We start from the raw sequence: 26,378 nt of genomic DNA on the forward strand, positions 1-26,378 counted from the left end.
TGGTCTGATGGGAAACACAGAGACAGCCTGAGCTTAGCTTGAGGATTTGTAGAGGAAGCCTACCGGGAATACAAGTCTACTCCCTAAAACTTCTAGGTTTTGTAGAGGGATGTGGGTTGTTTTGGGTTTTTTTATTTTTGTTTTTATTTTTATTTTGTGAGATACAGTATCTGGAGAAAGAAGCTTGTTGGGTGAGGATAACAGGTCTGCAAAGGTGGAGGACTGGAACATGAAGAGGTGAAGCTCTGATAGATTCATAAATACTTGAGTTTGGGGTGTACTCCATCTAAACTGAAAGGGCTAGTAAATCTTAGTAAAAAGGGTCTTTCACATGGAAAGTCCAGATACATAACATACGTCAGGAAAGCACCAGAAAGGCTGAGGCCTGGGCTAGCAGTTATACTTGCTTGCTTGCCTGCCTTTTCTGATATGTAAGGTTTCTGTCTCCTCTCACTTAAGCCAAATGGTGGTGTCTGCATCTGCTGCTATTAATTTGGAGATGCAGTATTTTCCCTCACTTAATTGTGACAAAATCATGTTCATTATCCAACTATACAGGGGTGTAATCTATCTGTAGTTGTAGCTGTTATGTTTTATGAGGTTACTTGCTTTTGTTGTGATTGAATGGGTTATTATTTCCCTGTTGGTCTTCATCTGACTTCTTTATAAGATTCATTGGCTGTTCTAAGAGCTTTCTTCATGCAGGAAATATTAGTGACTATTTAAAAAAAATAATCTTTAAAAACATTAGGAACATGAAAATAAGAACTGAATCTAGGTGTCATATGTCAGTGAGTTAGTCATTATTTTTTGTAGAAGTAATATTTTATACACCCACCAGAGGTCACGGGTCTTACCTTAAATGCTGTGTTTTGCTGAGATGTGTTTGGTGATGTGCTCAGGGTGACAGTAAACAAAGGCTTGTAGGCTAGCCTTTTCATGCTACAGAAAACATGTTTAAGTGGCACTAGCATTATATTAATGCTGTCAAATGTAGTGGCAAAATCCACTTATTCATGTCCAAGTATTGTTGCCAAGTGATGTTCCCACCTTGATCTATAGGATAGCTTCAAGCACTCAACAACTGATCCACCAGAGACGTCACCTATCAGCTTTCCATCAAATGGATAGATTGCACTAAACTGTATTTATAAAATTAAATTTTGATGTTCAGTATTTGGCTCATAAGTATACTGAAGACATTTAAGTCAACCTAAGTGTGCTCAAGTGCCCCATCATAATGGAGGATGTAACTTCTACTTTCAGATGAAAACACTCGGCACCCTTATTCTAGTGTTTGCAGTCAGTAATGATGAAGAATGAAAAGGATGGCTGTGTCCAAAGAGTTACAGTCAATGGCTCAGTGTCCAAGTGGAAATCAGTAACAAGTGGTGTCCCTCAAGGGTCTGTACTGGAACCAATACTATTTAATATCTTCATCAATGACATAGACAGTGGGATTGAGTGCACCCTCAGCAAGTTTGCAGATGACTCCAAGCTGAGTGGTGCAGTTGATTCGCTTGAGGGAAGGGATGTCATCCAGAGGGACCTGGACAAGCTTGAGAAGTGAGACCATGTGAACCTCATGAGGTTCAACAAGGCCAAATGCAAGGTCCTGCACCTGGGTTAGGGCAATCCCCAGTATCAATACAGCCTGGGGGATGAAGGGATTGAGAGCAGTCCTGTAGAGAAGGACTTGGGGGTACTGGTGGATGAAAAATTGGACATGAGCTGGGAATGCGCATTTGCAGCCCAGAAAGCTAATTGTATCCTGGGCTGCATCAAAAGCAGCGTGGCCAGCAGGTCGAGGGAGGTGATTTTGCCCCTCTACTCTGCTCTGGTGACACCCCGCCTAGAGTACTGCATCCAGTTCTGGCATCCTCAGCACAGGAATGACATGGACCTGTTGGAGCGGGTCCAGAGGAGACCCACAGAAATGATCAGAGGGATGGAACACCTCTCCTACGAGGAAAGGCTGAGAGAGTTGGGGTTGTTCAGCCTGGAGAAGAGAAGGCTCCGGGGAGACCTTATTGCAGCCTTTCAATACTTAAAGGGGGCTTATAAGAAAGATGGGGACATACTTTTTAATAGGGTCTGTTGCGATAGGACAAGGGGCAACGGTTTTAAACTGAAAGAGGGTAGATTTAAATTGGAAATAAGGAAGAATTTTTTTACGATGAGGGTGGCTAGACACTGGAACAGGTTTCCCAGAGAAGTTGTGGATGCCCCATCCTTGGGAAGTGTTCAAGGTCAGGTTGGATGGGGCTCTGAGCAACCTGATCTAGTTGCAGATGTCCCTGCTCATTGCAGGGGGGGTGGACTAGATGATCTTTAAAGGTACCTTCCAACTCAAACCATTCTATGATTCTATGATGTCTGTTCTCTTTTTTTTTTCATGGATGTATTAAAAACAAGAGAAAATGACCAAGAAAATGAGCAGTGGAGCCCGGCCTACATTTAAGATGGAGTTTGTTCATTAGACATCAAAGGCATCATGTCAGCAGAGCTGACATCTTCAAAACTGGAGAGGTGTGGTGGGTTAGACTCGGCTAACAGCCAAATTCCCACCCAGCTGCTCAGTTGTTCCCCCTCCCTGGCGAGATGGGGTAAAGACAGGAAGAATACGAAGGAGAAAGCTTGTGGGTTGAGATAAGGACAGGGAGATTGCTTGCCAATTACTGTTACGGGCAAAACAGACTCGACTTGGGGAAAATTAACTTGATGTATTGCCAATTAAAATAAATATTTAATTACTGATTCGGGTAGTGGGAAACAAAAAGACAAATGTTAAAACAACACCTTTCCTTCCCCCTTTCCCAGGCTGTCACGGTCCATTTGGATCTCTCAAATTTACAGGGCAACATAGTCTGTAAATTAAATTTTAGTTTATGAGCTCATTAGAAAAAATAAAACCAGACATATCAAACAAGGGCTCAGTCCCCTTTGTACAGACTAGTCTAACACATGAATTCACTAATTCATTACTTCATTAATTCATGAAGTTTCTAAGTCACAAGTTCTTTAATTCCTAACTTCTAACTTGTGCACCTATGAACAAAATAATTACCTAGTCAACGGCAAGAGTGCTCATTCTTCCTCCTCCGTCACAGTGCAGGGCATCCGGTGCAGGTGTTCCCTGTATCACACTGGGAAGCACAAAAGCCTCAGCAGTCCAGCTGCTGTTGGATCTGCCTCAAAAGCTTTTTGGGTAAGCTGATGTATTTATACCTTCCAGCTTGGAAGTGTGGTCTATACTATTTCCATAAGTTAGTGGATTCTGAAGAAGCTGCCAGACAAGTACTATGCAAGAAGAAGGAGATGATAGATACAGGAGAGCAAACTGCAGGTGATAATGGCTGCATAATGACCTTTACCCCTTCCTGTCAATTTGTGTTCTATGAACATGTTGCTTTCACCTTGACCTAATGGCACTCCTCCCAGTATACATCAGGCCTTAGCATGAACTGTGTGTTAGTCCAAAACCTGAGCAGGAGCTGAGTGAACAGTCACACAGGCTCAGCTTCACTCTTTCACTCCAGACTCCTCTACCCACCCCCAAGCAGTGCAGGGGAGGAGGGGGCGTGGGGGGGGTTACAGGCAATACAGAGCCATTTCTCTCTGCCACTCCTTCCTTCTCACACTTTTCCTCTGCTGCAGCATGGGTTGTCCACGGACTGCAGTCCTGTCAGGAATATCCATCTGCTTCAGCATGGGTCCTCCATGGAGCACAGCCTCCTTCTCCTCCTCTAACCTTGGTGTTCCTTCTGTTGTTTCTCACTCTTTTTGTTCCTTCCTCTTCTCTCCATCCAGCGTTTTCTCACCTTTCTTGAATATGTTTTCACAGAGGCACTACAAATTTCTCTGATTGGCTCAGCTTTGGCCTGCAGTAGGGCCATTGCAGAGCCAGCTGGAACCATCTGTGTCTGGCACAGGGCAGCCCCTGGCCTCTTCTCACAGAGGCCACCCCTGCAGCCTCCCCCCCCCTCCACTACCAAAACCTTGGCACATTGTGGTGGTGCATCCCACCTCCCCCTTTTCTTTCTTCAACTGCTTTATGATTTCAGGAATTCCAGACCGCGGCCTTGTGTAGTGAGTTGGTCAGTTAAGCGCCCCTTAATTGTACCAGAAACTCCTACATGGCTGAAGCAGAGAGCGGCCCTGTCCTTATCAGAAACTCCGTATTATGGTTAACGAGGGGAGCGAGAACAAACAGCTACCCCTGACAGCCTTGAAACAGAGTGGTATCATCATTACTGGAATTCCAGCGATTACTGACCCGGATTGTGGCTCGGATGGAAATTTACTGATGACTAAAGCCAATCATCTCACAATCCTATAAAACAGCAGTCCTAAGTGAGGCCCTTTGAGCTCTCCTGGACTGCAGCGGGATGCACCAGCATCTCCCTTTGAGCGGGACGCCTCTCAGAGCTAGCAAACTCTCAAAGTTTGCAAAAATCGGAGGTCCATTGCCGAAGACCGACAGTAGAGCCTGGGCTGAAACCCTTCACTCCTCGAGGCTCAACCCTTGCCCGCTGAGAAATGCCAAGACATTTGATGTATTTCACTGAACTCGAGGGGAATTTTTAACAGGTACACCTTTTTATATATATATATATATATATGCACATTTGTGTCTGTGTGTGTATGCATGTGTGAATCAGTTTAAGTAGTCTGTAGATGTATGATTTAATTACAAAGTGAGTCTTGTACTGCTGCCTTATCCTTATTCCTATAAACTGTTGACCAAGTCTGAGACTAAGATTGGACCTAGCCGCACCTAGACTCTCCTCTGAAAAGGAGTTTAGAAAGCAAGGGGGTCTATTCTGAACCTCGTGACTCAACGGGAGGGTCCTCCTTATCCCCTACATCCACGATCTCTCTGTGAATCATTCTAACTCAGTGTAACTTAATTTTCCTTTATGCACTTCCATGTAGTAATAGAGTGAACCTACATTTAAAGTAACTTTCATTCCACTGTAATGGAAAACTCATTGAAGTCATAGTTGTAATCAGCATCTTTCAAAGTACTGAATCAGTTCCAGATTTTCCACCTAGTTCATTGTACATTGAAGCTGCAGTACATCATAAATTAAACCCTTCGATAGTTCTAACATGTACTGTTTAATGTGGCTAGCCCAATTCAATGAGAGACCTGAAGCTGCCATTTACCACTAAAGCTATTCTTCTGCATTCCTTCCCATTTATATATTTGGGGGGGAGAGGGACGAGGCAGACATATTCTACTAGTTTTGGCTAGGATAGAGTTAAATTTCTTCATAGTAGCTGGCTAAACCACCACACTGGTAGGGAGCTACCTTTTGGATTTGTGCTGAAAACAGTGTTGATAACACAGGGATGTTTTAGTTATTGCTGAGCAGTGCTTACACAGAGTCAAGGCCGCCTCTGTTTCTCAAACTGCCCCACCAGCAAGTAGGCTGGGGGTGCACAAGAAGTTGGGAGGGGATACAGCCAGGACAGCTGACCCCAACTGACCAAAGGGATATTCCATACCATATGACGCTGTGCTCATCAATAAAAGCTGCGGGGAAGAATGAGGAAGGGGGGATGTTCGGAGTTACAGCGTCTGTCTTCCCAAGTAACTGTTATGTGTGATGGAGCCTGGCTTTCCTGGAGATGGCTAAACACCTGCCTGCCGATGGGAAGTAGTGAATGAATTCCTTATTTTGCTTTGCTTGTGCGCACAGCTTTTGCTTTACCTGTTAAACTCTCTTTATCTCAACCCACAAGTTTTCTCACTTTTACCCTTCTGATTCTCTCCCCCATCCCACTGTGGTAGGCATGAGCATGCGGCTGTGTGGGGCTTAGCTGCCTACTGGGGTTAAGCCACAATATATATAAAGCTATTTTTACTTCTTGAGAATGAACTGTGTGCGCACTATGTACACTATGCTTCATTCTAATAAGTGGAAACAATTGCTATTTCATAAATACAGACCTGAAGATTATTTTCTGAAAACTTCTCACACATTTTTAACAGTAAATTAACTGAGAACTTATGCCCTGCTCAAGGAAATTCAATGTAGCAAATTTTTGATGTAGGATTACAAGTCAAGAATGTGTATGCACATTAGTGCATGAGGGCCCCCAGGGCCTTTTCCACAGAGCTGCTCCCCAACCCAGCAGTCACCAGCCTGTGTCACTGCAAGGGGCTCTTCCTTTCCAGGAGCAGGACCTTGCACCTATCTTTGCTGAAATCAAATCAATATTCCTTTTTTTTTGCTGCAGTATTTGGATTTACAGTTCTAAGTCTCGAAAATAATTTGTTATAATTACTTTTCACTAGCTACAACAATGGAGAGACTCAGTATTAAGTTTCTCCCATCTTTTCAACAGTCAACAGAGTAACGTAGGTAAATCATATACTGCAAAAAGTCCCATATCCACTGAAATGGGTAGTATTTGCAACTGACATAAAACTAGTTTGTGCTTTTAAAAAAGGCAATGCATACTTACAAATATGGCATATTGGGTATTTAATGTTTAAATTCAGACCTCTTCAGAAAAAGCTTTTTATCATTACTTGATGAAACAGTGTTTAAATCATGAAGCCACAAGGTCACTCAATCCCACTCTCACCCTGATTCCCATTCTCCTAGAACAGGTTTGTATTTTCTCCCATACAGATTTATCCCCTTTACTATAGCAAGCATAAAAGAGTTGAGTAAATATAAAACGTTCTGAGAATTTGCTTCAAGAGCAGCACACAATGTTTGTCCCTGCTTCAGCTTGCATGCATTGGCTCACCTGCCTGGCCGAGCCTTTCTGGTATCAGGTGATTTTGAAGTGTCTTGGCGTGACCACAGGGTAGAGAAACTGCATTCAGTTGCTGCAGCTGGTGCACCCAGCAGACAGCACTGCAACTCAAGGGCTGCAGTGGAGATACAGAAGGAAAAGATACTGCAGGACCAGTAGAACTTCATCACTAAACTCCCCGATTTGCAGGCTGCTGGCAGCACCTGAGGTGCCCCAGCTTCACCAGTACTAGGAAACTTTCGTCTGCTGCCAGCCCACGTAAGGTCTGACACCTCCTCGCTGATCCATAGGGGCCCGCCGCCTGCCCTGCGCAGGGTGCCCCGCAGTGGGGCAGCCTCACCTCAGCGCCTCCTCCCGCTAACGAGGCCAGCAAGAGGGGGAAACCTAGCAGGCGGATGGAGGCACTCTCCCCGAGGCAGGCAGGCCTTGGGGGGCCCCGCCTGCCCGACCCACCCGCCCTGCGTGTGGGGCCTGTCAGCGCGGGCACCGGAGCAGCGTGTGCCGCTACCTGCCCATTTGCCTGGTAACACCACAACAGAAGCAGCGACGACCCCACCACAAAGTCATTATCATTCCCTCCCCCTCTCTATATGGCTTCCTAACAGGAACCATCCGCTCCTCCCCTCCGGCGCGCCGATTAGCATAATAATCCAGCCCCCCCCCCCGTCTCTCCTCCCGGCCAATGGGAGGCCAGGAGGCGCCGCCAGCTGCCCGGGCGACAGCCCCGTGGGCTATAAATAGGGCGGCCGCCTACCACTAGCATTATGCTGCATGGCGATTTTGAAGGGGGTGGGGGCGTGAGTGATTGGTTATACTGGTAGTTGTCATACCTGTAGGGTACTCGCTGCTATGACGCTAAAGGAGCTCCACGGGCAGGAGCCTGTCCCCGAAAGCCATGACCGGTGCGGTTCGGCTGTGGCTCAGCGGTGAGTGGGCTTCGGTCGGGGGAAGGGTGGATGCGTGTGGAGCCGCCGCGCTGACGCTCTGCCCCGCGCTCCCTCGCGGCGCCGCGCTGACGCTCTGCCCCGCGCTCCCGCCTGTAGGATGCAGGGCGCTGGCCAAGCACTCCATGAACTGCTGCTGTCGGCGCAGCGCCGCAGCTGCCTCACTGCCGGCGTCTGAGTCAGCCAAGCTGATGAATGTGTGAGTATGGTGGGAGGAGGTGGTGTGGGGCGCTACCGTCAGTAGCGGGACGCTCAGGGTGGAGGGAGCTGGCTGCGGGGTGCAATGCGCCTGTTGTCATTCCCCTTGCAGTGATTCGGACCATGTAACCTTCTATGTACTGGCCACTGATGAGGAGGATGAGGGGGACATTGCTCTGCAGATCCACTTCACCTTGATCCAGGCTTTCTGCTGTGAAAATGACATTGACATTGTGTGTGTGAATGATGTGCCCAAGCTGGCTGCTATTGTGGGGCCCAGCGAGGCATCTGGGGAGCCACGAGACCTCCACTGCATCCTCATCACGGTGGGTGTCCCCTGAGAGACATGGGGTGCTCTGTACTGCCATTCAGGGCTGTGTTTTCTTGGCCTTCCTCTTTGCTGGGGGCAGGTAGAGCTTTTCACAGAGGTGGCCTGACCCCTTCCTGGTAGTTAGACCCCTTCTGGGAAAGGAAAGGGGTCTCTGCACTCACTGTAGAGCAAACTAGCTGAGTAGTAATAAGCTATGCTTCTTGTAACTAGATTTCCCCTGTTGCCTACAAGAGTAACATTTCTGCTTCCTGCATATTGAGCAGAAACTAGCTGAAAATACCTTGCTTCCTATGCTAATGCCTCTGTAAATACTGTAATAACTTCAGCTGTCAGGTAGTGCTCATGGTGTGCAACTCTTCATTCTGGCAGAACCCAAATGAAGATGGCTGGAAGGACCCAGATCTAGAAAAGCTGAACTTCTTTTGTGAAGAAAGACGAAATGTCAATGATTGGGTGCCAACCATCACCCTGCCTGAGTGATGGTGACCCAGTGTGCTGGGGAGGCTGAAACCTGTTACGTTCTCAATGTGTTGGTTCACAGAAGTGTGTAACAAGCTGTTTCCATGAATTAGCCTGGTCAAGAGAAGACTGGATCAGTCACTTGGACTGGCATGCAGTGGGCTCTTATGGAGGAGAAAGGAAAATAACTGCTCACTTCAGTAGAGAGCCCTGGTAGGCCATGATAGCAGAGGCTGACATACCATGGAACTGAAGAGGATTGAGAGTTTCCTGGTCAAATGGAGCTGTTTGGGAAGGCTGGGGGAAGTGGGCCAAAATTTTACATGACTGAACAGAATATTCTGGTTAGAACTGTTGGTGCTCTCTATGAAACATGGAGAGAAGAGTTTGAATACTTGAAGTCTGTCTGATTAAGAGTCTGTAATAGTCCATCAACAGGCCTCTGGGCCACTCTGTAAAACTTACTTGAATAATGCAGTCATTTCTACTGAAGTATTTGCTGTTGAAGCTTTCATAATAAACTTTTTCCCAGTTCCTGGGAGTGTCTGCTTACTGGGTAGGAAAACACATCAAAAACATTGATGCTGATTTCATCAATGCTATGGTCTAAGATATACTCAGAGTATTTGAGCTCCATTATTATTATCTTCTGGGCCAACTGAATGAAGAGCAATGCTTTCAAAGTTGATAATTCAACCTTTCACCCTCTTGCGAACAGCTCACAAGACTAAGAAGCTGCATGCTTAATCAGCTTACTGTAATAGATAGTTCTTGTAGTCTAGTGAAGGAATGCAATACAGGTTGGAAATACGGGTTTTATAATACAGACCTTGAGTAAGCTGCATTATTAGCTGGTAAACATGACTTAGACTCATTCAGAGCTTAGTGTTTGACAGAAGCAGCTTAAACAAGGGCTGGTAAACAAGGGCTGGTCTTCACAACTTCAGGATTTCAAATATATCTAACACTTGTTTTGATTAGAATGATGTAGTTAAACCTAAAACTAGCCAAAAGTGCATAAACGTCACATTTGTCATAAGCTGCTGTCTGACTTGCCATATGTTGTAACAATAGAAGCTGTCATTCCAGTTGATGGTTTTGTGACACTTAATTGCATGACAGCTACAAATAAAACTTAAAATGACTTAAGGATTCTTGGAGATCCTGTTACAGAAAGTGAATAGGGATGAACTGATCTTCCCTTATGCTAAAAGGGAAAATATCCCTAGCAATTTATTTACACTTTCTGTGTACGATCTGCATTAAAAGAGCTTAGTAATGAATCCCTTCTCCAGAGCCTAAGAAAGCTAAATTCTAATTTTGTTGATAAATGCTAAAAATAATCAATTATCACAACTATGTTTCCTCTAGGCTGGTTTGCAGTGATTGACAGTAGCATGTGCTGAAAAGTGACCATTTCCACATGGAGTAGCTTAAACAGTTACAGTTTCTGGGGAAATTGCTTACTCTGGGTTTTGTTGTTCTTGATAAGGGAAGTTTAAATTCAATTCTAGCATTCCTGGAATGTGTTCTGTTGTTTGGGTATTTAGTATTGATCCACAGTTGTTACTATGTGGTATGATACCATATCATGATGACATAATCAGTTTAAACTGAAGCAGAAAATTATACATGATTCAGACCTGTAAACATTACTTCTTGCACTTAAAGGACTTGCTATGCAGCCTGCTTTTCTACCTAACCTGTGCTTGTCAACTGGTCTCTGCTCTAGGATCTTGAGAAAAGTTGCATAGAGCTAAGAAAAACCTGTTCCAGGAGCTGTGGTAGACACTAATAGAAAATGATTTTAAGGCAATTGCCTTGATACATAGAAAATATCAAGTCTGGATGCTTTATTATGTTTTTTTATGTGAGCAAATGCAGGCTTTTTATTTTCAATGGTTTGGTAGTTAAGCAGAATTTTGTTCTTTGCTCAGGGCCTAATCGGTACTCACAGCCAAGAACAAATTAAAGTGAACTGTCCTGAAATCAACATTTCTGTAAAGTATAAGCGGTATATTACAGCCTTGAGTAGTTTGAACAAATGACTAAGTAAGACTGAAGGAAATTCTCAAGCAGGTATAACAAAGTATAGTGGAAAAATAAAGTGACCAGTTGGCCTGAGGCCATAAGCATAGATAGTTGTACCTGGTAGAAAGTTTAACCTTCTAGCCCTTATGGAATAAACATACTATATAGCAAGCAGTTCAGTTAATGAAGCAACACCAAAATACCATTGTAAGGATGTTGTCTCTAGTCCTTTAGAAGATGGAAGGCTGACCTTGGCCTCTCCAATAGTCCTAGGAAACAGTATATTGTGCTTCATGAGAGGTATGCTATTTCTTATTTGTCCTGGTTTTGGCTGGGATAGAGTTAATTTTCTTCCTAGCAGCAGGCATAGTGCTCTGTTTTGGATTTAGTAGGAGAAGAATGCTGATAACACACTGATGTTTTAGTTGTTGCTGAGTACTGCTTATGCTAGTCAAGGACTTTTTCAGCTTCCCATGCTCTGCCAGGTGCACAAGAAACTGGGAGGGGGCACAGCCAGAATAGTTGATCCAAACTGACCAAAGGGCTATTCCATACCATATGATGTCATGCTCAGTATATAAACTGGCGGGGGTTGACTGGGGAGCAGCGATTGCTGCTCGGGAACTGTCTGGGTATCGGTCGTCGGGTGGTGAGCAATTGCATTGTGCATCACTTGCTTTGTATATTATTATATTCTTAGTATTCTCATTACTATTTTACTTTATTTCAGTTATTAAACTGTTCTTATCTCAACCCAGGAGTGTTTCTCACTCTTACTCCTCCAATTCTCTTCCCCATCCCATCGGGGTAGGGGGAGTGAGCGAGCGGCTGCGTGGTGCTTAGTTGCTGGCTGGGGTTAAACCATGACAGTCCTTTTTGGTGCCCAACGTGGGGCACGAAGGGTTTGAGATAATAACAGATTAACCAGAGTGTATTAAGGAATCTGTTACCAGTTGCCGGTTACAATATTAGTTCATCTGATCTGCACCTTGTTCTTTTTTTTGCAGTACATGTTAAAGCTTGGTGTTGGTTTGTGTAGTGTGCTATGCTCTGCAGTGATTCATGATCTTTTGCTTGGGAGATTTGTTATTAAAACACTGACCTTGCTTGGTATTTGGATTTCATGCAGAACTCATTACTGTACTTCGGGTACCACCTCATGGAGAGAATTAGCAATTATACCTCTTCCTCTGAGAGGATTTTCATGGAGGAAATACAGAATGGCACCTTTTCTACCTTCTCCTATGATGTTTCCTCCTTAATTACAACAACTTTTCAGTATCTGGAACACCCCTGGGCAGTTAAGATACTTCTATTGATACTTCTTGGGAATATTGTTTTAGTTTTGACAAATGTTAGCAAGCAATTTAAGAATATCATGCAGAGATCTGCCCCAAGGCTGGAGAGTTATGAGTGGCAGGGTGTGTGGGATCGTATGCGCAAGTACCTAGGGCAGTGGGCACCTCCAGCGTTTTGGAACTTCACCCCTGAACAAGTGCAGAATCCTGAAGAATTAGTGAAGTATTTGGAAAAAGTATGTTGTCACCCTGGCAACTCCAAAGAGACACAAATCATTGCAACATGCTTGGGGCTGGCCCATGCCTATCGAGCAGTGGTCAACAGTATTCAGTACCCTCAAAAGAAAGAGAATGTGTCTGGATCTGATGACAAAACAAGCACTGCGGCTACTCAAACCTCCGCCCCAGGCACTATGGCTACTCCAACCCCCTCTACAGGCACTGTGGCTATTCCAACCGCAGCCACGGGCACTGTGGCCACTCCAACCACGGGCACTGCAGCCACTCCAACCCCCATGACAGGCACTGTGGCTACTCAAACCCCCTCTAACATGCGCTGCGGCCACTCCAACCCCCACCACAGGCACAGCAGCCACTCCAACCCTGGTGACAGGCACCGTGGCTAAAACAGAGAACCAACCCGTGCCAGTATCAATTGCCCCTATACAGAAGAAAAAAAATACACAAGAAAATCGGCTCGTTTCGTAAGGGATGAAGATGAACCAGGGCCATCACGAGAACCAGAGGAGGAAAAACCCATAAATGAGATGGTAACCACCTGATCCCTATCCCTGAGTGAGCTGCGAGATATGCGAAAAGATTTCAGTCGTCATCATCAACTGGCTGCTCCGATGCTGGGATAACGGGGGCAGTAGCCTGGATTTAGAGGGTAAGGAAGCCAAGCAGCTGGGATCCCTTTCTAGGGAAGGGGCCATTGACAAAGCGATTGGAAAAGGGGCACAAACCCTCAGCCTCTGGAGGCGACTTCTGTCAAGCATGAAGGAAAGGTATCCCTTCAAGGAGGATGTTATATACCGCCCAGGCAAATTGACCACCGCAGAGAAAGGTATCCAGTACCTGAGGGAATTAGGCGTGCTGGAGGTGATTTACAGTGACCTGAACGATGAGCGGTTGATTTTGGTAGACTCACCACGTGTCCAGGGTGCTTTGTCAGGTACATGGTGGAGCTAGAGGGAGGGAACAGTGACTTCTTTTGTCTGGGAAATCTGTGCCCCACATACCTTCCCAGGAAACAAAAGTGTCTAGGACAGAGGCACTAAGGGTTCATAGAGCTGGCAGATACTGTTCTAAGTTTTTCCACAGGACCTACATCCTAGTCATTCTGTGCGGTCTTCATAGACTAGCTTGCTTTGTTGCATGGTGGGACACATCAGGGAGCTCTGGGAGAGAGACTGAGATTAATAATAAATAACAGTAAAGGTGGCTTGCCAGAACATGAGCCAGCCTAGTGACATGGCAGGAGGTACAGGACTCCTGTGTCATGTTGTTTAGAGTCATGGAGTGATGCTTCTGGCTCTGCATCTGAAGGTCTGTGATGGCAGGTGTTACAGTAGATGTGCTGGTTGCTGTGCTGGGAGTTGGAAGGAAAAAAAGGAGGTTGTTGAGGGAATTTTTAAAATGAAAAAGAGAGTATGGAGTAAAAGGCATGGTGTGTGCAGCTCATAGGTAGATGATCTCTGTGGGGATGGGAGAAGGCGGGGATGTATGGGTCCTCAGCTGAGGGCAGTTTTTAACTAACACTTCTTGGAAAGCAGGGCGTCAGCATGCATCATAGTTGCTTGGGAAAACGAACACCATAACCACAAATGTCCCCCCATCCTCCCCCTTTTCCCTGAACTTTTATTGCTGGACACAATGTCATATGGTATGGAATAACCATTTGGTCAGTTTGGGTCAGCTGTCCTGCCTGTATCCCCTCCCAACCTCTTTCCCACTCCCAGCTTACTCACTATAGGAGGGGGGGAGGGGTCACAGGGCAGAGTGAGAAAGAGGAAAATTCTTGACCCTGTGGAAGCACTGTTCAGCAATATAAAAAAAAAAAATGGTGTGTTATCAACACTGTTTTAGGCACAAATGCAAAGCACAGCAATATGGGCTGCTATAAAAAAAGTTAACTCCATCCCAGCTAGATCCAGTACAGTTGTGCTGTCTATATTTCTGAGTGTACTTAGTTACATATAAAGTTTAATTTTAAATTTCTTGAGCAATGGGTTGTATTGGGTTTACGTGGCAAGGTTTTGGTAGATGGGGGGCTGCAGGGGTGGCTCCTGTGAGAAGATGCCAGAAGCTTCCCCCGTGTCAGATAGAGCCAGTTCCAGCTGGCTCCAATACGGTTCCACTGCTGGCCAAAGCTGAGCCAATCAGCAACAGCGGTAGCGCCTCTGTGATAACATATTTAAGAAGGGGAAAAAACTGCTGTGCAAGAGCAGCCAGAGGAGAGGAGAGAGAATATGTGAGAGGAACAACTGCAGACACCAAGGTCAGTAAAGAAGGAGGGGGAGGAGGTGCTCCAGGCACCGGAGCAGAGATTCCCCTGCGGCCCATGGAGAAGACCATGGTGAGGCAGGTTGTCACCCTGCAGCCCATGGAGGTTAACAGTGGAGCAGATATCCACCTGCAGCCCGCGGAGGACCCCACGCAGGAGCAGGTGGATGTTCCTGAAGAAGGCTGTGACCCTGTGAAAGCCCACACTGGAGCAGGCTTCTGGCAGGAGCTGTGGCCCTGTGGAAAGAGGAGCCCATGCTGGAGCAAGTTTTCTGGCAGGACTTGTGACCCATGCTGGAGCAGTCTGTTCCTGAAGGACTGCACCCCATGGAAAGGACATGTGGTAAGGACCCACGCTGGAGCAGTTTGTGAAGAACTGCAGCCTGTGGGGAGGCCTCATGTTGGAGAAGTTTGTGGAGGACTGTCTCCTGTGGGAGGGACCCCACGCTGGAGCAGGGGAAGAGCGTGAGGAGGAAGGAGCAGCAGAGAACCTGTGATGAACTGACCGCAACCCCCATTCTCTGTCCTCCTGTGCTGCTTGGGAGGAGGAGGTAGAGAAAACCGGGAGTGAAGTTGAGCCTGGGAAGAAGGGAGGGGTGGGGGGAAGGTGTTTTAAGATTTTGGTTTATTTCTCATTACCCTACTCTGATTTGATTGGCAATAAATTAAATTAATTTCCCCAAGTCGAGTCTGGTTTGCCCGTGATGGTAATTGCTGAGTGATCTCCCTGTCCTTATCTTGACCTACAAGCTTTTTCATTATCTTTTCTTTCCCCTGTCCAGCTGAGGAGGGGAGTGATAGAGCAGCTTTGGTAGGCACTTGGCATCCAGCCAGGGTCAAACCACTACACTTACTGTGGTGTGTTATTTAAAGCAAATTGCAGCGTTAATTGTGGTAATAAATCCATGCAGGCCAGATCCAGGAGGGCCCTGCAGAGAAGGTGCCGGAGCACACTCTTCTCCCAGAAGTGCTGATGTTAATTTTCTAAGCCTTGGTTGGTTAAGGACATTTTGCACGAACTGGATCCCCACCTTCCAAACCTGCATTTCCCTCCCCTTAGGCCTGCATCTTGTAATGTTACCTCTGCTGCTGCAGAGTCCTTGTATGCAGGTGTATCTATGTAGCTTCCTTGTGTAGGATCAGAAAGGACCAGGTGAGTTCTTCCAGGCTTTGCAAGGACCTGTATAAGATTTGGTTACCTGTCTAGGTTTCTGCCATGACAGAGTCAGTACCCCTTTGCTGGGAGATGAAATGAAAACAGGAAGAGATAGCAAATATGTCACCAGCTGTTGCTCTCTGAGGTTCTAAAGGTGCAATGGCCACAGGGGTATTTCACCCCCAGGGCTGCCGAAGTGATCAAGCCAACCAGCTTTCTTCCCCTTCCCCAGGGGAAGGGCCCTCTTCCCTTCCCCATCCTCTTAGAGCTCCCCATTGCCCAGCCGATTTTTCTAAACTGAATCAACCATTTATCCACTGAGAGTATAAAGTGGATAGACTTCCAAGAACTGTCTGAAGCTATAGGGAAAATCAGAAGACTGAGGGAAATTTAAGAAGCAGCAGTTCTTTCAACAAGCTAGAAATAAAATTTCTGCTAAGTGCAGTAGAAAGCAGCCACCTGATTAAGCTTTTACAGTAATATTTTAATCTGCCATGGGCATATTATTTACTGAAATGAAAATATAGCCTGTGGTTTAGGTTATCAAATACACTTAGATAAGTGATGGGGAATGTATATCAGTACAATGTATACAGAGCAATGTATATCAGCTGGTAGGGCTGCTACTAATAGCTAAGGTTTCTTAGCAGCAGATGATTTCCTCTCTTAGGGCAATTATGCAGCCTAAGTACCTGTAATGATCATCCCTGTTAAAATTGTGCTGTTGGCAACACTTCCTTATTTTTGAAGAGAATGTCTCCTTACCAAATTTCTGCTCCCAAGTACCAGAGGTGGGCTCCACATATTTGGAAAACACAAGTAATGTTAAACAAGATAGCATATGATTATCTGAATTTCTTCATTGGTGCTTTTATTGGTGTCTAAGCTGTTATTTTTAAAAATCATTTATAAAGAAGGTGGAAAAGATATTATTTTAGATATGTGATCTATTCCTAAAAGATTTAATGTCCTTCCAGTTACTTCCAGATGCTTTTGGTGAATTTTTATTTTTCAATGATTTTTTTTTAATTTATTTAGTTCTTTAGGATACCAGTTGGATGTACCAATGCTAGACTCTCCTATGCTGTATTGCAGCAATATTTTAAACTAAATTGGACAAATCACAGAAAAGTCATAGGGTGTGTTGTGTATTGGCAGGATGGATTAGATAATATAACACATCTTTGCCACTACTGATTTTTGTGGTTTTCTTTAGACAATATCTATGGGGTTTTTTTGTAGCAGGTAATTATTGTAACTATATATAATCATTCAAAATTATGTTTTAAAACATTTATGTAAGTGGAATGGTAAGGCCCTTGTTTTTTGGTTTATTTGTTTGTGGTGGTTTTTTGGTGGTGTTTTTTTTGTTTTTGTTGGTGGTTTGTTTTTTTTTTTACAGAGTTCAGCAAAATGCATAACCATACTGAGTCAGCAGGGTCACCTAAAGCAGGTTATCCAGGACCATGTCGAGATGACTTTGAATATCTCCAAGGAGGGAGACTCCACAACCTCTCTGGGCAACCAGAGTGCTCAGTCACCTCACAGTAAAAAAGTCTTTCATGATGTTCAGATGAAGCCTCCTGTGTTTCATTGTGTGCCCATTGCCTCTTGTCCTGTACTGGGCACCACTGAAGAGAGCCTGGCTCCATCTTCTTTGCACCCACCCTTCAGGTATTTGTACACACTGAGAAGATCCCCCCTGAGCCTTCTCTTCTCCAGGCTGAACAGTCCCAGCTCTCTCAGCCTTTCCTCATAGGAGAGATGCTCCAGTACCTTCATCATCTTCGTGGCCCTTCGTTGGACTCTCTCCAGTTTTTCCATATGTCTGTTGTACTGGGGAGCCCAGAACTGGACACCAGTGCTGAGGAGAGGATCACCTCCCTCGACCTGCTCGCAATACTTTGTCTAATGCAGCCCAGGATACCATTCACCTTCTTTGCAGCAAGGGCACATTACTGGCTCATGTTCAACCTGGTGTCCATCAGGACCTTTTCTGCCAAGCTGCTTTCCAGCTGGGTGGCCCCCAGCATATATTGAGGCATGGGGTTGTTCCTCCCCAGGTGCAGGACTTGGCACTTTCCTTTGTTGAACTGCATGAGGTTCCTGCCCATTTCTCCAGCCTGTCCAGGTCCCTCTGGATGGCAGCACGACCCTCTGGCATATCAGCTACTCCTCCCAGTTTTGTGTCATCAGCAAACTTGCTGAGGGTGCACTCTGTCCCAGCTTCTGGTCATTAATGAAGGCATTGAACAGGATTGGACCCAATATTGACCCCTGGGGTACAGCACTAGTGTCTTCCCTCCAACTGGGCTTTGTGCCACTGATCACCACCCTCTGGGCCTGGCTGTTCAGTCAGTTTTCAATCCACCTCACTGTCCACTTATATACTTTGTCAGGTTGTCTATGAGGATGTTATGGGACACTGTGTCAAAAGCCTTACTAAAGTTGAGGTAAACAACATCCACTGCTCTCTCCTCATTCATCAAGCTGCTCACCTAATTGTAGAATGATATCAGGTTGGTTAAGCATGATTTTCCCTTGGTGAATCCATGCTGACTACTCCTGATCACCTTATTGTACTTCATGTGTTTGGAAATGGATTAGTTGCTCCATCACCTTCTCAGGGACTGAGGTGAGGCTGACTGGCCTGTAGTTCCCTGGGTTCTCCTTCTTGCCCTTCTTGAAGATGGGGTGACATTTTCTCTCTTCCAGTCTTTAGGAACCTCTCCCAATTGCCATGACCTTTGAAAGATAATTCCAAGTGGCCTCACAATGACATCAGCCAGCTCCCTTAGCACTGATGGGTGCATCCCCTCAGGTCCCATGGATTTATATATGTCCAGTTTGTTTAAGTGCTCCCTAACCTGGTCCTCCTCCACTGAGGATGTCTTCCTTGCTTCAAACTTTTCCTCTCGTCTCAGGGGTCTGGGATTCTTGAAGGCCAGTCTGACTGGTAAAGCCTAAGGCAAAGGCGGCAATGGGTACCTTGGCCTTCCCCCTGTCGTTTGTCACTGGTTTCCCTGCCCCATTCAGCAGTGAGACCATGTTTTTCCTAGTCTTCCTTTTGCTGTTGATTAACTTGTAGAATCCTTTCTTGTTGCACTTCACATCAACTCCAAGTGGGCCTTGGCTTGCCTAACCCCATCCCTGCAAGATCAGACAGCAACTCTACTCCTCCTGGGTCACCTGCCCCTGCTTCCACCTCTTGTACACTTCCTTTTTATGTCAGAGTTCAGTCAGGAGCTCCTTGCTCATCCATGCAGGCCTCTTGCCACCTTTGCTTGATTTCCTACTTGTCGGGATGGACCTTTTTTGAGCTTAGAGGAGGTGATCCTTGAATATCATCCAGCTCCCCTGGACCCCTCTTCTCTCCAGGATTGCATCCCATGGAATTCTTCCAAGCAGATCTCTGAAGAAGCCATAGTCTTCTCTCCTGAAATCCAGGGTTGTGGTTCTGCTTTTTGCCCTGCTTCCTCCTCTTAGGATCCTGAACTGCACCATGTCATGATTGATTTTTTTGATATCATTCACAAAAGTATCTGTAATTCTCAAATGTTAGTCTGACTGCTAAGTTTCTGATAGTGCTTACCTTCAGTCTGGGATTCCTTGGTCAGATGTTTTGTTATTCTCTGTGACTGTGTTCCTCTTTAAAAATGAATCATACAACCACAGAACAAAGAAAACACATGTGTCTGAGGTGACTGTTTACTATAATGGGTATTTGATGTGAATAATCCATGAACCAATGACAGACTAAGGCTTGGTCATGTGAACTCTTTACCAAATACTTATGGATTACTAAGATGTTGCAAGAAGATAAGTCCAATTCATGAAAGTAAATTCTGCCCAGCTCTGTGAAGAACATATCTATAGGGCAGAACAAAAACATGGCAAAATCACTGATTTCATGGTTTTCCTTTGTGATTGGTTACCTTATTTTGCATACAGCTGCTGCATGTCTATGGGTTCATCTGCTGTTCAGTTTATAGTATGCTAAAGTGTTCAGGCTGTTTCTGTATATGTTCTCCCACTTAGGTATTTCCAAATATATCCTCATTTCCATGTTATCAAAGAGTCTTTCAGGTTTCTAGAGTAGTATGCCATGTTGGAAACTTTGGAGCTTTGATTTTCACTTCTCCAGCACTGTTTAGAACCTTTTTTTTTCTCTTCCTGCTCATAAGCCTAAGAAGTATGAAGTGACAGTGCTTCCATGCTGGTGCGAACATAAATAAATGGAATTATGTGCAGTTCTGGCCTATATTCTCTGGGTCCTACTTTATACAGCTTGAGTCTAGGCAGAAATATGAATAATATTGTAATGCTGAGAATGTGAGGCTTATAAGAAAGTAAAGGATCATGGCTTAAAAGTGAGATTTACTTTGGTCAGATGGCCAGCGCAAGTCTATTCATGACTTGTGTTCTGCTTAAACTCTTTTAAATTGTCATTAAAGTGGTGCACAGACATTAAACTGATCTTCTCTACATTGTGAATGTCAGCAAGCAAGGCCCAAGAGAAGAATTTCTGGCGTAATGTTGAACTGCTGTGCAAGAGCAGCCAGAGGAGAGGAGTGAGAATATGTGAGAGGAACAACTATACAGACACCAAGGTCAGTGAAGAAGGAGGGGGAGGAGGTGCTCCAGGTGCTGGAGCAGAGATTCCCCTGCAGCCCCTGGTGAAGACCATAGTGAAGGCAGGCTGTCCCCCTGCAGTCCATGGAGGCTAACGGTGGAGCAGACATCCACCTGCAGCCCATGGAGGACCCCATGCTGGAGCAGGTGGATGTGCCCGAAGGAGGCTGTGACCCCATGGAGAGCCTGCGCTGGAGCAGGCTCCCGGCAGGACCTGTGGACCTGTGGAGAGAGAGGAGCCCACGCTGGAGCAGGTTTGCTGGCAGGACTTGTTGACCCCATGGGGGACCCACGCTGGAGCAGTCTGCTCCTGAAGGACTGCACCCCGTGGAAGGGAGCCATGCTGGAGCAGTTTGTGAAGAACTGCAGCCCCTGGGAAGGACTCACGTTGGAGAAGTTTGTGGAGGACCCCCTCCCGTGGGAGGGTCCCCATGCTGGAGCAGAGTGTGAGTCCTCCCCTGAGGAGGAAAGAGTGGCAGAGATGACGTGTGATGAAATGACCACAACCCCCATTCCCCATCCCCCTGCGCTGCTCAGGGGGAGGAGGTAGGGAAAATAGGGAGTGAAGTTGAGCCCGGGAAGAAGGGAGGGGTGGGGGGAAGGTGTTTTAGTTTTTATTTCTCATTACCCTACTCTGATTTGACTGGTAATAAATTAAACTGATTTTCCCCAAGTCGAGTCTGTTTTGCCCGTGATGGTAATTGCTGAGTGACCTTTCCCTGTCCTTATCTTGACCCATGAGCTTTTCATTATATTTTCTCTCCCCTGTCCAGTTGAGAAGGGGAGTGATAGAGCAGCTTTGGTGGGCACTTGTCATCCAGCCAGGGTCAACCCACCACATTGGGTTACAAGTATCACATGCTTTTTGAGTGTTATATAATGTTTATTTTTTAAAAATTATACAAAATATATAACTTTTTTGTTTCTGAGCAATATCCATACATGCCTTCCTTCTCTACCCTTACTCTTCTCCTCTACAAGAGTATATAACTACCATGCAGTATACTTCCTGAATAGGGAACATCATTTTGTGGATGGCATGTAATTTTCACACAGGTGGGGGTGTCTTGGAGTTCTTCATCTTCTCTTTTGGGTTATAATGGCAGTTTATTAGGATCTTAGTGAAATATCTACCTGATAGAAGTTGATGGGTCAGTATGTGATATGCCTGTGTAGGATAGCGGATGAGAGTGCTATTTCTGTGGGATCTGTCAGTCCCCAAAGAGGCCATTGCACTGCGAGGACTGTGTTGTCCATAAATTTGTTTTACTGTGTCTTTTGGACAACTGTTGATACTTCCTAGAAATTATGGCAAGCAAAAAGCCTGGTAGAAGAGGCATTGCCCTTTTGCAAAGCTAGAAAATTTCTGTATATAGCTGAGGGAAGCACTGTTATTTGTGGAAACAAAACCCCTCCACTCACTTTCTGAATTTAATTTTCAAGATTTCTGGTTATCTTACATAGTGTTGCAGGAGAAGCATTGAACTCCTTTAATTTGATGCCTTTAATAATCTGACCCTGACAATGTCATGCAAGCTTCAACAAATGTGAAAGCATATAAAAGGGCTTGGGAGAGAAAGCAGAGGGCCTTTGAAAAAGGATCCCACTGCCATTATGGGAGATAGTAAACCTTCTACAATCCCATTACAACACATGAAATAGCTTTTAAGGCAAAGAGAATTTCAGTACACCAGAGCCTGGTACATCTTTTCCTTGTGTAGACTCTAAGTGACAATGCTCATGGGATAATAAGACACACTGCTGGCCAAGGTGGGCTCACTCAAGTTAGCTCCCCCATCATATTCAATTGTTTGCAGGTATGATTCTTCCTTTAACCCGTACATGCAGCCCCATTAATGATAGCATGAATTATTTACCCAGACTGAGGGCCAATATACTTCTATTATAGGTTGGAGGGAGAGGAAAGGATTGAGATAGAAAAGAAGGGCAGGGCTTATGATACCAGATCTATGTGGCAGGATTAGTAAAGAAAAGATGAGGCACCAGTGCTCATTTTGCTGAGGGGATATTTTCTGTGCAATACTTGTGGAAGACACCACTTGTGCTTTCTCTTGCATTTCTGCCTTTTGTGTGGCCCAGCCCTTCAAATTGATCCCAGAGTTAGCCCTTGGTGAAAGGTTATGCTCTTTATGTATTTTTACCTATCAGAAAAGCATAAAGGACAAGGTTTGCATTTTTTTTTCTTTCCCACTAGCTTCCTGCTCTCCCAGTGTTGCATTCTGTGCTGCATCTGGTAGAACATTATGTTGCTGTTACAGCAGACCAAATGCAAACTCTCTGACAGTATTGTTGTTTATCACTTAATCAGAGTGCATTCGGTATTTGTGAAGGGCCTCTTAGAAATCAAATTTATACTTATTAAAGATCTTGACTAATCTGGAAAAGGTTTGGAGCTGAATTTATCTGTTGGCATATAGAGAGTTACACCATTCACTTTTACTCTGGTGAAGTCTTAAATAGGCTCTTACTGTGTCGCTGCCAAAAAATCCTCCAGACAAAATGCTGCAGCCAAGGGAAGAGGGTGGTGAGGCAGTGGCAGGGGAGAAAGCTAAGTTAGGACAGTATCCTGACAGCTAGAGGATTATAGGATTGTGAGATGATTGACTTTAATCACCAGTAAATTTCCATCCGAGCCACAATTCGGGTCGGCTTGTTGTTGGAATTCCAGCAGCGATGATACCACCCTGTTTCAAGGCTGTCTGGGGTAGCTGTTTGTTCTCATTCCCCTTGTTAGCCATAATATGAATGTTGATAAGAACAGAGCCGCTCTCTGCTCCAGCCATGTAGGAGTTTCTGGTACAATTAAGGGGCGCTTAACTGACCAACTCGCTACTCAAAAGCTGCGGCCTGGAATTCCTGAGATTGTAAAGCGGCCGAAGTGAAGGGGAAAAACAGAACAGAAAAATAGAGGGGGGGGGATGTACCACCACATTACTGTAACACTCCGTTGCAGTTTTGCAATATTAACTGTAAAACTGCCGCTTTGCCCACTGTGAAGGTCTGTTTAACTCTAAATTGAACTTCATTTGTTTGCTTGTGGTTCTTGGACCCATCCAAGGATTATCAAACAGGGTCAGCAGAGAAGGGTGGCATCCTCGTTCTGCCCGGTTCACCTCTACTTGGGGAAAGCAGACAGAAACAGAGGCAGGGAGGAAAGCAGAATCATTTTCTAGGAGCTTCATGCAGGCAAAGATCTTTTACTGTTGAGTATACTTACATAGCTCTTGAATTTACTGAATATACTCTAATAGAAAAAAAGATATAAATTGTAATCTGACATTCGTTGCCATTGCTGAATCTTGGTGGGACAAATCCCATGACTGGAGTGCAGCTATCAATGGCTACAGGCTGTTCAGAAGGGACAGATGAGGAAGGAGGGGCGGAGGGGTTGCCCTCTAAGTCAAGAAATGGATAGAGTATGAAGAGCTGTCTCTGAAGAATAGCCATGAGTAGATTGAAAGCTTACGGGTACGAATTAGAGACTGAACCAACAAAGGGAACCTTGTGGTTGGTGTCTACTACAGGCCGCCTGATCAAGGGAAGCCTATTGATGAAGCCTTCTTCCTCCAGCTACAGGAGGCATCACGCTTGCAGGCTCTCATCCTGCTGGGGGACTTCAACCACCCTGACATGTGCTGGCAAAGTAGCATGGCGAGCTGTAGGCAATCCAGGAGACTCCTGGAGTGCATCGAGGATAACTTCTTAGGCCAGGTAATAGACACCCCTACCACAGGGGATGTGTTACTGGACCTGATGGTCACCAATGCAAGTGAGCTAATCGGTGATGTCAAGACTGGAGGCAGCCTGGGCTGCAGTGATCATGCACTGATGGAGTTTGCAGTCCTGAGGGATATGGGTCAGGCAAAGAGTAAATTCAGGACCCTGAATTTTAGGAAAGCAAACTTCCAGCTCTTCAAGGAATTAGTCAATAGGACCCCCTGGGAAACTGCCCTCGGGGACAGGGGAATGGAACAGAGCTGGCAGATCTTTAAGGACACCTTCCATAGAGCGCAAGAGCTCTGGATCCCCAAGTGTAAGAAATCAGGCAGGGAAGGGAAGAGACCAGCATGGCTGAGTCGAGACCTGCTGGTCAAACTAAAGAGCAAGAGGGAACTGCACAGGCAGTGGAAGCAGGGACAGGTATACCTGGGAAGAGTACAGGGACATTGCCCGGTTGTGCAGGGATGGGGTCAGGAAGGCCAAGGCAAGGATGGAGCTGAATTTGGCAAGGGACGCAAAGAATAATAAGAAGGGCTTCTACAGGTATGTCAACCAGAAAAGGAAGGTCAAAGAAAGCGTACCCCCCCATGAACACAACTGGCAAACTGGTAACAACAGACGAGGAGAAGGCGGAGGTACTCAACAACTTCTTTGCCTCAGTCTTCACTAGCAACCTATCTTCCCACACCTCTTGAGTGGATGGACCGCAAGATGGGGACTGGGGGATCAAAGTCCCTCCCACTGTAAAGGAAGATCAGGTTCGAGACCACCTGAGGAACCTCAATGTACACAAGTCTATGGGACCTGATGAGATGCACCCCAGAGTCCTGAGGGAATTGGCTGATGTAGTTGCCAAGCCACTCTCCATGATATTTGAAAAGTCCTGGCAGTCAGGTGAAGTCCCTGGTGACTGGAAGAAGGGGAATGCTGTGCCCATTTTTAAAAAGGGAAGAAAGGAGGACCCTGGGAACTACCGACCTGTCAGCCTCACCTCTGTGCCTGGGAAGATCATGGAGCAGATCCTCCTAGAAGCTATGCTCAAGCACATGGAAGACAGGGAGGCGATTCAAGACAGCCAGCATGGCTTCACCAAGTCTTGTCTGACCAACCTAGTGGCCTTCCATGATGGAGTGACTACATCAGTGGACAAGGGAAGAGCTACGGATGTCATTCATCTGGACTTCTGTAAGTCCTTTGACACACTCCCCCACAACATTCTTCTCTTTAAATAGGCGAGATATGGATTTGATGGATGGACTGTTTGGTAGATAAGGAATTGGCTGGACAGTCACATCCAGAGGGTTGTGGTCAATGGCTCAATGATCTCCGGATGGAGATCAGTGATGAGTGGTGTCCCTCAGGGGTCCGTATTGGGACCAGTGCTGTTTAATATCTTCATCAAGGACATAGACAGTGGGATCGAGTGCACCCTCAGCAAGTTTGCAGATGACTCCAAGCTGAGTGGTGCAGTTGACACACCAGAGGGATGGGATGCCATTCAGAGGGACCTGGACAAGCTCAAGAAGTGGGTCCATGTGAACCTCATGAGGTTCAACAAGGCCAAGTGCAAGGTCCTGCACCTGGGACGGGGTAACCCCCAATATCAGTACAGGCTGGGGGATGAAGGGATTGAGAGCAGCCCTGCGGAGAAGGACTTGGGGGTACTGGTAGATGAAAAGCTGGACATGAGCCATTAATGTGTGCTTGCAGCCCAGAAAGCCAATTGTATCCTGGGCTGCATCAAAAGAAGCGTGGCCAGCAGGTCGAGGGAGGTGATTTTGCCCCTCTACTCTGCTCTGGTGACACCCCACCTGGAATACTGCATCCAGTTCTGGCATCCTCAGCACAGGAATGACATGGACCTGTTGGAGCGGGTCCAGAGGAGGCCCACAGAAATGATCAGAGGGATGGAACACCTCTCCTATGAAGAAAGGCTGAGAGAGTTGGGGTTGTTCAGCCTGGAGAAGAGAAGGCTCCGGGGAGACCATATTGTAGCCTTTTAATACTTAAAGGGGGCTTATAAGAAAGATGGGGACATACTTTTTAATAGGGCCTGTTGCGATAGGACAAGGGGTAATGGTTTCTTACTGCTGTTAGGTGTTTTCTTTTGATTTTCTGACAGGCTTTGCAAATGCTAAGCAACACATTTCAAAACTGGGAGGACAGGATAATGTCACTGATCTTGGAAGAGGGTAACCCTTTGCGGATCCATGTATGAAAGCTTTGTCATACTGTCCCACACTGTGTGTGATTCTGGAATTAAGTCTGCCTGTTTGCATGGGTATTTACATTTTTTTAATTACCATAGT

The 26,378-nt window shown here is 45.8% G+C and overlaps 1 protein-coding gene across 1 annotated transcript; it reads left to right on the forward strand.

Moving 5' to 3' along the window:
* The first annotated feature begins 7,623 nt into the window (after positions 1-7,623).
* On the forward strand, positions 7,624-8,727 carry LOC142596507 (growth arrest and DNA damage-inducible protein GADD45 gamma-like). Its single transcript, XM_075725646.1, is given in 5 exon segments — positions 7,624-7,676; positions 7,818-7,892; positions 7,894-7,917; positions 8,029-8,242; positions 8,617-8,727. Coding segments are annotated over 5 exon segments (477 nt in total).
* The last annotated feature ends 17,651 nt before the right edge of the window (positions 8,728-26,378 follow it).

Source organism: Pelecanus crispus, chromosome W, assembly GCF_030463565.1.
Source record: "Pelecanus crispus isolate bPelCri1 chromosome W, bPelCri1.pri, whole genome shotgun sequence".
NCBI lineage: Eukaryota > Metazoa > Chordata > Aves > Pelecaniformes > Pelecanidae > Pelecanus > Pelecanus crispus.